General features: G+C 51.7%; 1 protein-coding gene and 1 pseudogene across 3 annotated transcripts in view; one reads left to right on the top strand and one right to left on the bottom strand.

Annotated features, from left to right (window-relative positions):
• Nucleotides 1–2,259: 2,259 nt before the first annotated feature.
• ABCD4 (ATP binding cassette subfamily D member 4) overlaps nt 2,260–14,605 on the bottom strand; it is a 28,188-nt gene continuing 15,842 nt past the window's right edge. For 2 of the 3 annotated variants that reach the window (XR_005627069.1, XR_005627067.1), the window contains 2 exons: nt 3,863–4,019; nt 2,260–2,593 (listed from right to left, as the gene is read on the bottom strand). Coding sequence is in view for 1 of the 3 variants with exons in the window: in XM_039705031.1 (XP_039560965.1) it covers nt 4,000–4,019 (20 nt within the window). In the remaining 2 variants the exon portion in view is untranslated. Of the gene's footprint in view, nt 2,594–3,814; nt 4,020–14,605 lie in introns of those variants that run through there. The other variant, XM_039705031.1, reaches the window with a different exon arrangement.
• On the top strand, nt 2,750–14,456 carry LOC120500322 (annotated as a pseudogene).

A 14,605-nucleotide genomic window follows, 5' to 3' on the forward strand; every position in this document is an offset into this window, starting at 1 on the left:
GAGATCCAAAGCAGCCCAGAGGTCTGCACTTTCATCCCCACCAAGGCACAGAAAAGATGGGCTTGGGTCTCTCTCTGCAGTGAAATACAAAACTGAAAGGGGTGTGCTTGTACTTGGAGCAGAAATCACGGCATACAACTGGTGAAAGAACAAGTCACCTCAGCACCCAGAGCAGCCCTGGTGCCTTGGGTCATCCCATATCACACGTGCCCTGGTGTTAAGAGAGTTGGACAGATAGGACAGACCTCCAGGCAGGCTCAGCCTCTGCCAGGAACGGGCTGCAGGGCCCCGCTGGCCCGAGGAGCTGAGGCAGCAGCCACACACTACAAGTGCAGGGGAGCTGGTTGAGAGGGAAGGGCACCCAGGGACTTACAGCTAGGTGAGCTCCAATTCGAGAGCAATGGAAGCCTACTCTGGGTCACCAGGTGTAGTGGGTTTAGTGCTGGCCAAACACCAATGCATCCACTAGAATTATTTACTCATTTCCTGCTGCGAGATAGATTAGGAGGAGGGCAAAACAGGCTCAAAACTTTAAAGGGTATAATGAAAACTTTATTAACAGAATTAAAACAAAAATATAAAAAGAAAATCAGAATAAACCTTCAGAACACTTCTCCCCCCATACCCTCTTTTCTTTCCCACTGAAAACATAAAGAGACAAAACCTGGGACTTTAAGTCAGTTTGCGACCTCTGAAACAGTCTTTCTTCAGTTCTCTTAGGGAGAGGAGTCTCTCTTGCCATGCCATGGAGACTTCCTTTCAAGAAACAGTTCTCTTGTGGTTTTTAATTTCCACATATAGCAGCTACCCAGAAACTTGCAATTGTGAAGTCCCTCCCATCTCTTGCAGCCTTCCCACAGCTGTATTCATGGGCCATGTCAACTTATGGGGAATTATTTTAAGGATGAGCTGTTCCAGTATAAAAGCAAAAGTTCTTTTCATCCATCTCTGGGAACAGAGGTTTTCTTCTTTCTTTCTTTCTATTCCTGGGCAAGGTTTCCCCTCTCTCTCATCTCTCTCTGTTCAAGCTTTTCATTGGATCACAGCAGCTGCAACATGGATGTTTCTGCTCACGGCTGTGGTTAGAACGCTACATTCCCCCCAATGCATTCCACGACTTACAGGGAAAAAACAAAGTCTGATATATCAAATATATCTTCATCATAGCCTTACAAAATAATTTCAGCCTAAAACTAAGGCATCTCCTCAATCCCCTCCTGTCTAAAATTTGACTCCTTCTTCACTGACCTCAGTGTCCTATGTTTTTTTCTCTACATATCTTCACTCTTTCCTTTTCCTGATTCAGGAGAAGGAAAGTGTTTGTAGGCTCATTTGTTCTCAAGTTTAATCAATTGAAACAGTTTTTATGGAGCTCTGCAGCACTGAAAGGCTGATCTCATCCAGACTCTGCATCAAAGAGCTCGCTCGCCGTGCCTCTTGCTGCTGGCCATGCGGTCTCCACCGACACCATGCGAGCTGTGCCGGCCGCTGGCTCTCAGTGCTTTTCTTCATGTGGAGCACCAAAAAACAGGAAAACCTGCTGCAGCCTTTTTATGTCCTTCTGTCCAGCATGGCTGGCTAAAAGCGGCTAAACAAAGTTCATTGTGAGCCATGCCAATGCAGCCATGGCTGTGTGTCGCTGTCCTGGTTGTGCCGATTTTGGCAGCGCAGTCCCGGCCATGTGGCCACTCCTGGCCTCAGCTGCTCCTGGCCCCGGGGCTGCCCCCAATGTCGACCATGGGGCCGCTCCCAGCTCTGCTCCCGGTCTCACAGTTGTACCCAGCGTTGGGATGGCTCCCAGTGGCACGGCCCAGCGGCACCACTGGCAAAAAAGGACCAGCAGGCTCTGCCAGGAAGGGGCCAGCGTCAAGCAGAGCCCAGCACGGCCCAGCCCAGGCACACGCCCGCTCAAAGGCCGAAAGCCAAAACAGCTTCTCTGGGCCTTCGCTCGCTTTTAAACCTGCTCTGCCACAGGGGCGCGTGCGACTCCTCTGGAGTGGTTTAACCAGGTGTCAATCTTCAAAACTAGCCAGCTGATTGGCTGTCCAGGTCCACAGGGACACGCCCCTAGGGCTGGTGGGCTCCTCCCCAAGGGAAAGGCCGACTTTGTTAAAGCAGGACACGGGGTAAGGAGTCACCTGCCCTGCCGAGAGTCTGGGAATGGTCTGCTGCAAACACCTAATGTCTTCCAGGGACAGGAAAAATGATGAGGTGCACAGGAAATAAGAGATTTGCGGAACAATGAGGCTGCTTGGCTAGAGACACTGAGACACTGGAGGCCCAAAGGTCTGTGTGTCCCCAGAGGGACAGGGCCCTTGGACGTTCCCACCAAGCTCGGGGTGCCTTTGACACAAAACAGGTGTGTGGTCTGGGATGAGCGCACCTGATGGGAAATAGCGGCTGTCTCCCACACTGGTGTCCAGCCTGTCCACCAAACACACCAGCTCCATAGACTCTGAGTGGTGTTGCACTTTGAAGAGCAAAGAGGAGCTCTACTACTCCTGTCATCTCTACTGTTGATTCCTTAGGTGTCCCTGGCTGAGAACAACCCTGCTTGCAGGGAGAGCTTTTCTCTGCTCTTCTCTTGTGCCCCCTAGGAAGAGAAGGGAATTTGGTCAATGACATTAAGGAATCCTGCAAATTTTGCCTTAAAAAAACTACCTATATAGGCCCTGAAGGAAAGGAAGGCAGAAAAAAACCCCACATTTGGAGGCAGGGAGGCAGCTGAGCTCTGCTGTGGTGGGTGGTGGGAGGTCTCAGCGTGAGGAGATGGACAGCAATGCTTCATGCCAAACCACCCCCAGCTGCTCCACCGTGGCCTCACTGAATGCTCCCAGCCCAGCTGGTGGGTGGTGCAGCCATTCTGTACTGCTTGGGAGGAGGCAGAGAGCCCAGCCCCACCTGCCAGAGGGACAGCTCTGACAGCCACCCAGCAAGGTGGGTGGGATGGGATGCAATATTCCCTTCCTGCAGCCGACAGCTATGTGAGAAAAACCTTCCCTGGCCCACCACAGCCTAGTGCTCTGCCAGAAATGGGCATTAATTCTGGCCATGACTCATGACTAGCATGGGGGTGACCCTAAGATTTACAGGGACTTGCCCCAAGGTGCCTTTGTGGCCAGCAGAGGATGGGGGGATGCAGTGGGGGTGCTGTGGCAAGGGAGGGGGTGGAGGTGTGAGGGAGGCGAGTGGGGATGAAACAGATGGCTCTGGGGATGCAGTGCAGCCCTAGGAGAGAAGGAGCAGGCTCTTGGAGCATGGCCCAGGCACCTTGGTCCCTGAGGAGAGCCCAGGCACACGTTTAACCTGGCTCCTGTTCAAGAACTGCTGTCAGGACTCAGATTAGCATGAAGGTTATTTTCAGACAAATATTTCTACAGCCCAGCCCTTTTCCCTCCCTTAGAGTGATTTGATTTCTTTTTTCCCACAGTGCTCTGCAAGAAAGGAGGAGAGGAACAAGGCAGGGCAGAAGGGGTGCCCGGGCTCCCTGTGTGAGGGATCTGCCTTGTGTCCAGCCAGCCCAGGCCAACGTAGCCCCACCTTCCACAGAGGCCTGAGTCCTGCCTGGACCAGGTGTCCTGAGCAGCTGAGGGCTGCAGGTATCCATCTCCCCAGTGAGAGGCAGAGACCCTGCAGTGATGGCCAGGCTGCTGGCCAGGACCTGCTGCTTCAAAGCTCTTTCTCAGGCTCCCAGACACCCTTCTGGGCTGGTGGCTGCCAGACCCTGGAGCCACGGACCTCTCACTGCCTACATGCCTGAAGCCATCGCCTTCTCCAGACGCAAGGACCACCAAGATTTGTACAAGGTGTCAGTGGAGCAGAGTGACACCTTCTGGGGAGCACTAGGAAGGAGCCGCCTCACCTGGATCACTCCCTTCCACTCCGTCCAGGACTGTGACTTGTGCCAGGGCAGAGTCTCCTGGTTCCTGGGGGGCAGCTGAATGTGACAGGTAAGGAAGGAGATGGACCTGGGATTGCACCAAGTGCTTGCAGGTGCTTCTATGTGTGTGACTTCAGCCCTGGGAATGGATCAGAAGAGCACAGAGTTAAAGGTCTGGAGAGAAGGGGATCCCCAAAAGTCCAGCTGGTCCTGCAGTGGCTGCAGTGTAAGGTTGTGGCTGACCCTAAGGAAGCAGCTGGGTTTCATTGGAGAGGTTGCACTGGATTGGTGTGTGCTGGGAGCTGCTCTCCCTCAGCCCCCGTGGATCACACCACAGTGCAGTAGCTCTGTCCTGCAGGACCATAGGCACTAACACTGAAACCCTGTGCATTCAGCAGGCAGGGTTGCTCTAGGGCATTCCTGCTCAGAGGAGGCAGGATGTAGCTGTAGAAAGCAAAATACAGGAGAAATGAGCCATACTGTCACCACTGTAGTGGGAGGCTTTTCTGTGGACTGGGGCTATTGCCTTAGGGGGGCCTATCAGAGGAGGACACAGAGTGGTGACACTGTCCTGCTCACAGTGCTGTTGGTCCCTGTGTTCAAAATACAAGACAGACCTCTGAGAAAACCAGATCTTATGCATCTATTTGGGGGAAAAAAAACCCAAAAAACAGGAGTTATTTCTCTTTGGGATTTGACATATTACTTTTCCTCCTTTTATATGCATTTCTTTCTCTCCTGGAAAACTACAAATGGTCGGGAGAAAAAAGTTGGTGTGCAAACTGGGGCTGCTGCATAATCCAACAACTTTAGCAGGTTTAAGGAAAACAGAGAGTGGAACAAGGCTTTTGAGGAAACTTCAGCTGCCAGTAATGTGGGAAACTACATGGAAGAACTGCAGCCAAAGCCTCAGCTTACAATGTCCCTGGAAAGCCAGGAGCTCTGCACTCTGTATTTGCCCTGGCTCTTTTCCATCTTGGACAAATGCACTCTGCAGCCTTCCAGTGCAGAGTTTCACTTTGTCCTACATTTGTTATTTAGGAGCACCACCACTAAAAACTGCCCTAGTTCACCCCGGAGGCAGCTGCAAGGCAGTGCTGGGTGGAGTGACAGCTTAGTTAATGTTTGTCAGCACTCTGAGGGCACTGGGGATGTGACCTCCAAAGGGACTTTGGGTGTTTTCTGCTCGGGACTGCATGAGGTCACAGTTAAGGAGGAAGCTGATAGTGGGGATTGGCAGGTATTGGACTGGTGAGGAGCATAACAGGCTTGGGATGGTGCTTGTGATCTCCTGGCTGGTATCCACAAAGGTTACCCAAGGCTAATGCTGAGAAGACTCGCACACAGTCCTGACTTTGACTTGAAAATGGGACAGCCAGTGCTGGCTTTATGAGAGGTAAGAGGTACTGAGGGTTGCTCTGTCCATTTTACTGGGTTTTCCTTTCCAGTGAATTGTCTGGACCGTCACGTCCATGTAGCCCCAGACAAAGTGGCCTTAATGTGGGAGAAGGATGAACCTGGAGAGGAGGTACAGGTGACATACAGGTCAGTAATTACCTCTGAACATATGAGAGGCATATTGTAGCATGTATGAACACTGCACAGGGCTGATCTGCTGATGGCTGTCATGTGAGGGAATGCAGCATCCCTTCACACAGATCCAGAGTATGGTAGCTGTTGGTTTGCTTTTGCTGATCTGAAACTTCAGCCTACCCCCTGATTAAATCTCCTGGGCCCTGAGGAGTCCCTGCCCAGCTGGGGAGGCAGACATAAGCCCCTTGGGGTAGCACTGTAGGTAAGACACACAGGAAAGTCACACGTGTGCCTTCCCACCCAGATTCCTGTTATCTAAACTTCTGGGTAAGTGGTCTGCAAGGAAGGCAAATTCACAGCTGCAAATGCATTGAGAAATCCCACACTCATCCTCATGTCAGCAGTGCTGCTGGATTTGGCTCTCTGGGGTGGCTGCATGTCCAGCCCTGCTAGGCTGGTCTGGGGCCTCCCACCTTCCAGCTTACATTGCCTGCTCTCTGAGTCACTGCCACAGAATTCACTTAAACCCCTCTGCACACCAAACAGTCCCTCTGTCCTCTCTGACTTCAGGCCAGACACGACAAATATGACCAGCCACTCCTGCCAATCCCTGTGCATGGAGAGCCCTTCCATAAAATGACTCACTGACAGCCAGGCTGTGGTTTCTGGGAGGGACATCTCTGGGGGAGACATCTTTCTGCTCACTGCTTTCCTACAGCTGCTATTGCTTGACCTCAGCTTTAGTTAAGCAAGGAACCCTGTTTTGGGGGAAGATATCTAACTTCTCACATGTAACCTCCAGATGTGCAGGGTAGTGTGTCACACTGGTTGTACAGGTTGGTAAGAAATGTGGAGGCTGTCATTGAGAAAGTCAGCTGAGGTGTTGTGGGTTTGCTGAGCCAGAGAAATTGCCAGTGGCTGTTGTTGTACAGAAATTCTAATTTATGTCTTTTCCATAAATAGCAGTCTATGTTAGAGACTCTCTTGTTTCCTTCCCATGATTTTTACAGCTCTATCATGGTCTTCCAGAGTGAGAAGGGTTAGGGTAGGTAGGGATATAAGCTGTGTCCTTGTGACTCTGAGGCCCCCCATCTTTACACATGCAGGTAAGATCTGCAAGAAAGCCTCTAACTGTGTCATTGCTTCTTTGGCAGGGAACTGCTGGAGCTGACGTGCCGCCTGGGAAATACCTTGAAATGGCAAGGGGTGAAGCAGGGTGACAGGGTGACAATCTACATGCCCCCGTGCCCACTGCATCGGGGCCGTGCACGCCGTGGTGTTTGCTGCCTTCAGTGCAGAGTCTCTCACTGACAGGATCCAGGATGGTAAGAGGCACTGGGTAACAGTGACATATTTCCCTTGTGGGGACAGTGCTGAGCTGGTTGGTTCAGCTGCTCAGGGGGACTCAGGGCTGTGTGGATGGCAAAGGTTTTCTGAGTGAGACTCCCTGCGCTCTCTGAGAGTGTCCTGACATAATGCATAGTCATGGAGCAGGTATGAGCAACCCAATAAATGGCATGAGCTCACTAAAGACATTCCAGCCCATGGGATGAACAGGTTTTCTCTTTCATCCATGGGGCTGAAGAATTGGGATACAATGTCCCTGTAAGGGGATGCAACACAGGCAGAAATGAATGGAAAACCAAGATGCAAAGCTGCTGTTTTTGTTAAGTGAAGGACATGAGTACTAAGGCCTGGGAGACAGAGAGAGAGATGAAAGGTCATGGTAGAGCCAAACTGCTCTGTGACTGGTAGAGAGGGGAAGAGTTGCTTATGTGGCTCTTCTGTCTTCTGCAGCCCAGTCAGAGACAGTGATTACAGTGAACCAGGCGCTAAGAGGTGGCAAGATTATTGAGCTAAAGAAGACTGTGGACCAGGCTGTGAAGCAGTGCCCTGGAGTGAAACAGGTTCTGGTTTCCATGAGGACCACCAGCAAGGTTCCCATGACAGCTCTAGATGTGCCCCTGGAGGAGGTGAGAGGCTGCCCAGTGATTTTGCCACTTCTCCTGGGCAAAGTGCTTGCTCTGGGTACAGGGACACTGGGTGGAGAGGATCTCACCTGGCCATGGCAGTTTTGCCGGCATTGACAGAATTTGGGACATTGTCCCATAGCAGCAGTGGCAGTCAGAGCTGCACACAAGCTCAGGACAGTCCTAGTAGCCATCAGAATGGGCCACTGGTATGTGTTCCCACACTACCAGCCCTGGACTGTCAGGGGCAGGTAGTGCAAGCCAGAGTACATAGCAGGGCGGACAGCGGCCTACAAACACACAAGACATGGGCTGCTACTACACTGTCACACAGGGGTCTGCTGGCAGACCTGGCATGTGCCAATTATCCACAGCACACAGGGTGGCTAGGCTGCCAGCACGGAGCACAGCTTCTGAACAGGTGAGCTGCTGCCACGCATTTCTTCTGAAAGATGTTTGTAGGGAGCAGGGTGCTCCCTACCAGTGCTCAGAGGGAGGGAGACTTGGGAGAGAGGTGCACAACCATGTGTGGGGATGACACAGGGGAGGCTGTGAGACCCTGAGAGAACTGCTGTACTCTTTCCTGCAGGAGATGATGAAGGAGGATGCATACTGTGAGCCTGCTGTCATGGACTGTTGTTTCTTCTCTACACCTCAGGCAGTACTGGCAAACCCAAGGGCTTGGTTCATTCCCAAGCTGGTTACTTGCTGTTTGCTGCTCTCACACACAAGGTAATGGATCCCAGCCACAAAGCGCTCATGAGCCAGCAGTGCAGGGAAGATAAGTGCTCCTTGTTGCAATACAAGCTCAACTTTATCCAGTGCAAAGCCTCTGGGAAGCCCTCCAAGCCCCAGCAGACCATATCTGGCTACAGGTAGTGCTCCATAGCAGAGTTTCCCAAATACATACTGCTCTGAGCTACCTTCTTGGCTTTCTTCTTTCATTGTCCTATACTAAACAGAACCATTGGATAGGATTCTCAGCCTTGCAAGAGTAATTTTATATTACTGGGTTAGGAGGAAAAAGCCAACTGGTTCCTAGAAACTGGCTTTTCCTAAGTGTAACTACCCCAGCTCAGGTGGGACATCAAAGGCAATGCTGCTGAGAGGAGCACATCTGACAATACCTGTACAAGCTGGTGAGTGCCCTCACGACAAAGGGTCTATATCTGAAGAGTGTAGGTCATCTTCAGGAAGAGGAAAACTTTTAACCATAACACATACCCAAAACAGACCTAGAACTGGATAAAAGGGCACTGAGCTCAGCACAACGATGTCTTTGGCTGTAGGAGTGGTTGAAAGGAGCATTCCTATGACATAATATGAGGTTCCATGTAAGAGGGAGTTCTTACCTGAACAGTCCCTTAGCTTTGGATCTCGCTCTTCCTGAGTGTGACTGCAGTTCCAGTAGTGCCTCAGACCACACACCCTGTGACAAAGCAAGCTCAGGGCTGGCTGGTCTTCTCTGTGAGTGCTGAAGGCCATACCTCCTGGGGTGTGTGCCAGAGGTGTGGAAGCCCTTGGCCTTCCTGTGAGCTAAGCTGTGCTCAGTGTGATGGGTGATCCTCTCAATACCATCAGAGGTTTGCAAGAGCCAGGGCTGTCATTCCAGAATGGCAAAGCAGGGGGTGAGCAGCGTGTGGCCATGTTAGCTCCCAGGAGCACTGGAAACCTGGACACAGAGCTGACACACTTAGATCCCTCAGCTGGGAGAGGCAGACTGCTGCTACCATAACTCACTGCTCCACTAAAAAGAGAAAGAAGAACTAAAAGAAGCTTCCATTATGGCACTTCTGAACACCTGAGGCCCCAGAGTCCCCAGATCAAAGTCAGCCGGGAGCTGCAGGAAGAAATGAGTGGGGTCTGAAATCACAGAAAGATTTCCCAGGCGGCACGTCAGAAACAGCAAGAAGTGATAGGCTAGTGGGAGAGTGGCCCTTAGGAAGTGTTCCTGGAACTGAGTAAATGAAATGAAGAAGAGTGCTTTAGGAATCTGGCTGTGTTGCTGCCAATATGACAGCACTCAGCTCTGCCCTGCACAGGGTAGTCATCATTCCTTCATGTTCCAGCCTTGCAGCCAAGGGTCTCATGAGGAATAAATGGGGCAGTGGGAAGAAGAGTTTGTTTTGCTTTCTGCCTGCAGGCACAGCACTGCGTTCACCCAGCTGAGATGGAGAGATTCCAACTCTTGTGGGCAGGCTGGGGTTGCTCTGGGCCAAGGCATCACATGGTCCCTCTGCTTGCTGCCTCACTGCTCTTGTGCTGGGCTCCTTGCTGAGCTCAGGGGGTTTTGAGTGTTTACTGTCCTTCTGGAGTCCAGCAGTGCCTACAGGAGCTCATGGAGTCCTCTGCCACTTTGTCCTTGCCTACAACTCCTCTCCTTCCACATGGTCATGTAGGTACAGAGGCACCTTTCTTACCCAGAAGGTTCTGGGTATTTCAGGATACTTGGATCAGTCTTGTCTAGATACCAGCAAAAGGAAAGAAAGGCTGTATCTCTGACCATTGGAAAAGAGAAAATTTGTAGGTGGGGTTTTTTTAAGTGTCTGTCTCCTGCATCTTCACAGTTTTGGGGTTTTTATAACTTCAATTTTATTTAAATAACTAATTTTTTTTTATGATTTAAAAAAAAACAAACAAACAAACAAACTCTTTGCAGGAAGAAGGTGTCCCTGCAGGGTTGGTAGGAAGACAGAACACAGTACAGTTAGGGCTGACAGAGAGTACACTGCTCCCTGTTGTGCCCCTTGCCAGGAGTGCAGGCCCAGGTGGAACCCCTCACTGCCTCTCTTTTCTTGTTCAGTATGTGTTCGACTACCAGGATGGGGACATCTTTGGCTGTGTGGCAGACATTGGCTGGATCACAGGACACACCTATGTGGTCTACAGCCCTCTCTGCAATGGTGGTACCACTGTCCACTTTGAAAGCACTCCTGTCTATCCTAACCCTGGTGAGTGAGGTGACTCAGCGGAGCTGGGCCATTCCACAGCACCCTGAGATCCACAGCAGGCAGGGAGCTGGCAGCTTGAAGAGCTGGGACATTCCACAGCAGGCAGGGAGCTGGCAGCTTGACGCCAGGACATGAGCAGCAAAGGCTCTGTTGCCTCAGCAGCAGCCCATGGGCTGCAAGGGGAAGTCCTTTCCTCTGCTTAGGAAAGCAGCAGTCCTTGCCACTGCTGCTTCTCCAGGGGTGGAGGTGTTAATCCCTCTCCCTCCCTGCAGAAGGAATGATAGCAGAGCTAGGTGATGTGAAGAAAAAGGGGCTGCTGCTCCTGAACTGCTTCCATCCTTCCTGCCAGGACATGAGCAGCAAAGGCTCTTTTGTCTCAGCAGCAGCCCGTGGGCTGCATGGGGAAGTATTTTCCTCTGCTTAGGAAGCCACTGCTTCTTCTCCAGGGGTGGAGGTGTTAATCCCTCTCCCTCCCTGCAGAAGGAATGATAGCAGAGCTAGGTGATGTGAAGAAAAAGGGGCTGCTGCTCCTGAACTGCTTCCATCCTTCCCACCATATGATTAACTTGGCTGAGGATCCTGGTGCTGCTGGAGAGCCTTTGTTCTCACCTCTTCCTTCTCTGCCTTGGTGTTGGGCTGGGAGGACCTGTGTGGATGCTTACCGGCCCTGTTTCCATTCCAGGCCGCTACTGGGAAGCCGTACAGAGGTTAAGAATTAACCAGTTCTATGGGGCGCCCACCGCCATCCGCCTGCTCCTGAGATACGGCGATGAATGGGTGACCAAGTATGACCGCTCCTCCCTTAAACTGCTTGGCTCAGGTAAGTGCTCAAAATGGGCTGGGCCAGCAAATCCTTGGACATCACATTGTGTCTCTTCACACAAATGCCAAGAGTAGCAGCACGTCAGACCCCAGAGTCAGGAGACTGCACTATTTCTGCTCTGCCCCATTGTTTTTCCCCTTGCAGTGGGGGAACCCATCAACAAGGAGGCATGGGAATGGTACTTCCGTGTGGTCGGCGAGACACGATGCCCAGTAGTGGACACTTGGTGGCAAACTGGTGAGATGCATATGATTCCTTGTTCCAGCTTCTGCTCACCCGGGCTTTAGGAGTGAACTGCTGCTTTTCTGGCCAAGTGATAGTGGTTGTTGCTCAGTCTTGTATGAGCAAGGCTGTAAGGGCCCTTGAGCACCCAAACATAAAAGAGAAAAATGGCCTTCCTTTAAAGCTAACCTAGATAAACATGGGGATTTGAGGGTACATCTCAACAGATCCCTGCTGAACTAAATGAGTGTAATCATCCTTCTGCAAAGTTCCTTCCCCAGCTCTCTGGCAAAGTCAGCCTCAGCCTGTGCAGTGTGTAGTAAGGGACAGGGCAAAGGCTGTTGGCCAAGCAGTGCTACTTGGCATTCCTTTTGTCCTTGGCTTTGATGACCATTACAGTTTCTTTTCCTTCAGAAACAGGAGGCATCTGTATCTCACCCCGTCCTTCTAATCCTGGAGCTGAAATTCTTCCAGGCATGGCTATGAGACCCTTTTTTGGGATCAGCCCCTCTCTCTTGGATGACAAGGTATGTTTATAACCTGCAGTCCAGGCACTGGCTCAGCCCCCTTTCCCCCAGGTGCTTGCCCTGTGTACTTGCCGATGGGAGTGGAAATCTGTAAGCATGTCATTCCTGTTCATCTCTGCTAGACACCAACATTCCTTACTGGAAAGGGACAAACAGGGAAGCTGTTCTTCCAGCTAGTGCAGAAGTTAAGTTGTTGTCCAGCTTGCACTGTCCTGACAAGAGAAGCTGTGTTTGAGCTCCCTGGCCCATCTTTCCAGGAAGGACAGGGCTGGGCAGGGACAGCCAGTCTCCCTGGAGGGGCTTTGCATCCCACCATGGGAGGCATTTTGTTGCAGGCATATGCTGGGAGAGACTAAGGCTGTCCTGTTGAAGTGAGGCACACAGGACCCTCCTCACTGCCCTCCCTGACATTTCCACCACAGCGCTGTTAAACAGACAGTACCTAAACATCCCAAGTATCTTCAGCCACAGTTACTAAAAGGTAGCTATTTTACAGGGAAAAGTCCTTCTGGAAAATGATGTCTCAGGAGCTCTTTGTATCTCACAAGCCTGGCCCGGTATGGCACGAACCATTTATAATGACCACAAGAGATTTCTGAAAGTTACCTGACTTCTTATCCAGGTAAGGAAAACATGTGGCAAGACACTTGCACACGTTTGGTTGGGTCCATGTGCTGGCTTTCTGTATGGGGCAGGATTCAGGAGAGCTGGTACTGCTTCTCTGTTCTTCCAGAGTCCCTACACAGTCCTGAAGCCTTTCATCTCCCCAGGTCTGATATCACAGGACTGCCCCTCACCAATTGTTCTTCCAGAGTCCCTACACAGAGTCCCTGAAGCCTTTCATCTCCCCAGGTCTGATATCACAGGACTGCCCCTCACCAACCTTCCCAACTGGATCACACATTGTTTTAAGGCAGTGGATTTGTCCTTCTGCCCCCAGTCCCCTTGAACACAGACCTCTTGCTCCATCTCTTGCAAACCCTGTCAGCCTCTGTGACTCACCCAGAGCACTGAGCAAGCCCAAGAGTGTGTGTCTGTCTTGATGTAATGTGAAGAGAAGCAGCAAGATCACAGGCACCTGCACTGGAGCCAAGTGCCCCCAGCACATGGTGATGAGACAGGCACAGCATTAGCCAGTACACTGCAGAGTGAGGATAGGAGCCTGATGATAGAGCAGGTACCAACACAGGCAGAAGACTAACAAGGAAGGTAGGCACATTTACCCTGAGCAGTTGAGGAAGAAGCAGAGTACCTGGGCCCTGAAGCCAACAGAGAGGAGGAAGGGAAATGTGAGAGTATGCTGCTGAGCAGCTCACATGCTCCCTCCAACAAGTGACTATGGCATGGTTCTGGCTCCTGCAGGATTTTTCTTCACTGGGGATGGTGCGTATCGTACGTGAGGGCTACTACCAGCTAACAGGACGGCTGGATGACATCATTAGCATCAGTGGACACCGGCTGGGCTCTGCAGAGGTGGAGAATGTTGTGGTAAGAGATGTGCATGGGAGGTAAAACCATCCAAACTAAAGCAGTCAGGGGCAGGAGGAAAAGATCAGTGCTTGCAGACCTAGTGAGGCAGGAAGGAAAAAGGGCAAGGCCATCTGAGGTCCTTCCTTAACTCCCTGCTGATGCAGGATGGGATGCAGCTGCCAAGTCAGGTCAGGGCAGCTCCAGGGGGCAGCCAGCCTGCCAAAAGCACTGAGTCAAACCCCTTCCCTGTTCTCTTCCAGAATCACCACGTGGCAGTGGCAGAGTCTGCTGTCGTTGGCTACCCACATGAGATCAAGGGAGAAGGTAAGATGCTTTCTTTCCTGCTCCAAAACATCTCCTGGGGCTGTGGCACTGCAGTGGGAAGTGGGACTGGTAGCAGTGCTGTGTCCACACCACACATCATATTAATGGGGATCTCAGCACATCCACCACAACCTGCACCTGCCCACCAACCAGCTCTAAGGTGGCAGCAGCATAGGGTGGCAGCAGCAGTTCTTCTGTGTGGCCAAAAGCATGCAGTTTTGGCTACAGAGAATCCCCTGAGGCTACCAGCAGAGAGGGGCTCTCCTGGCACTAGGTCCAGGCAGGTCTCAGGGGCATGGTATGCACCGTGCTCAGTAACCTGGCAGCCCTTCTGCCAGGAGCCTATGTGTTTATTGTGCTGAAGAAGAAGGACAGTGGCTACACACAGGAGACTCTTGCTGCCGAGCTACAGGAGCTCATCTCAAAGAAGATTGCTAAGTATGCAGCTCCAGATTATGTTCAGGTAACACAAGCAAACTGGTCCAACACCCACACTGGCAGATTGGCCAAGCCCTTTCTCTCAGCCTTCACTGTGCTCCTCCCCATCACAGGTCACACACCAGCTGCCCAAGACTCGCTCGGGTAAGATTATGCGTCGGGTGCTATGGAAGATTGTGGAGGACAAGGCCAGTGAGCTTGGGGACCTAACCACCCTGGATGACCATGAGGCTGTGCAGCAGATCATAGAGGGACACAAGCACCTTGTGGAGTGGCAGAAGGGCCACTAGCTTGACTCTGCCGCAGCCACCTCCTCCTCCTTCACTGCAGGAAAACCAGGGAAACATCCAAAAAAGCCACTAAGCAAGTGGTGCCCAGTAAGTTCTCAGATCACACCTCCACTGCAGTCTTGAAGTGACCTCTCCACAACACAAGAGACCCTCAAAACCTGTCTCTATACACCCGTG

The sequence above is a fragment of the Passer montanus genome, unplaced genomic scaffold (genome assembly GCF_014805655.1).
Source record: "Passer montanus isolate IOZ18808 unplaced genomic scaffold, ASM1480565v1 scaffold18, whole genome shotgun sequence".
NCBI lineage: Eukaryota > Metazoa > Chordata > Aves > Passeriformes > Passeridae > Passer > Passer montanus.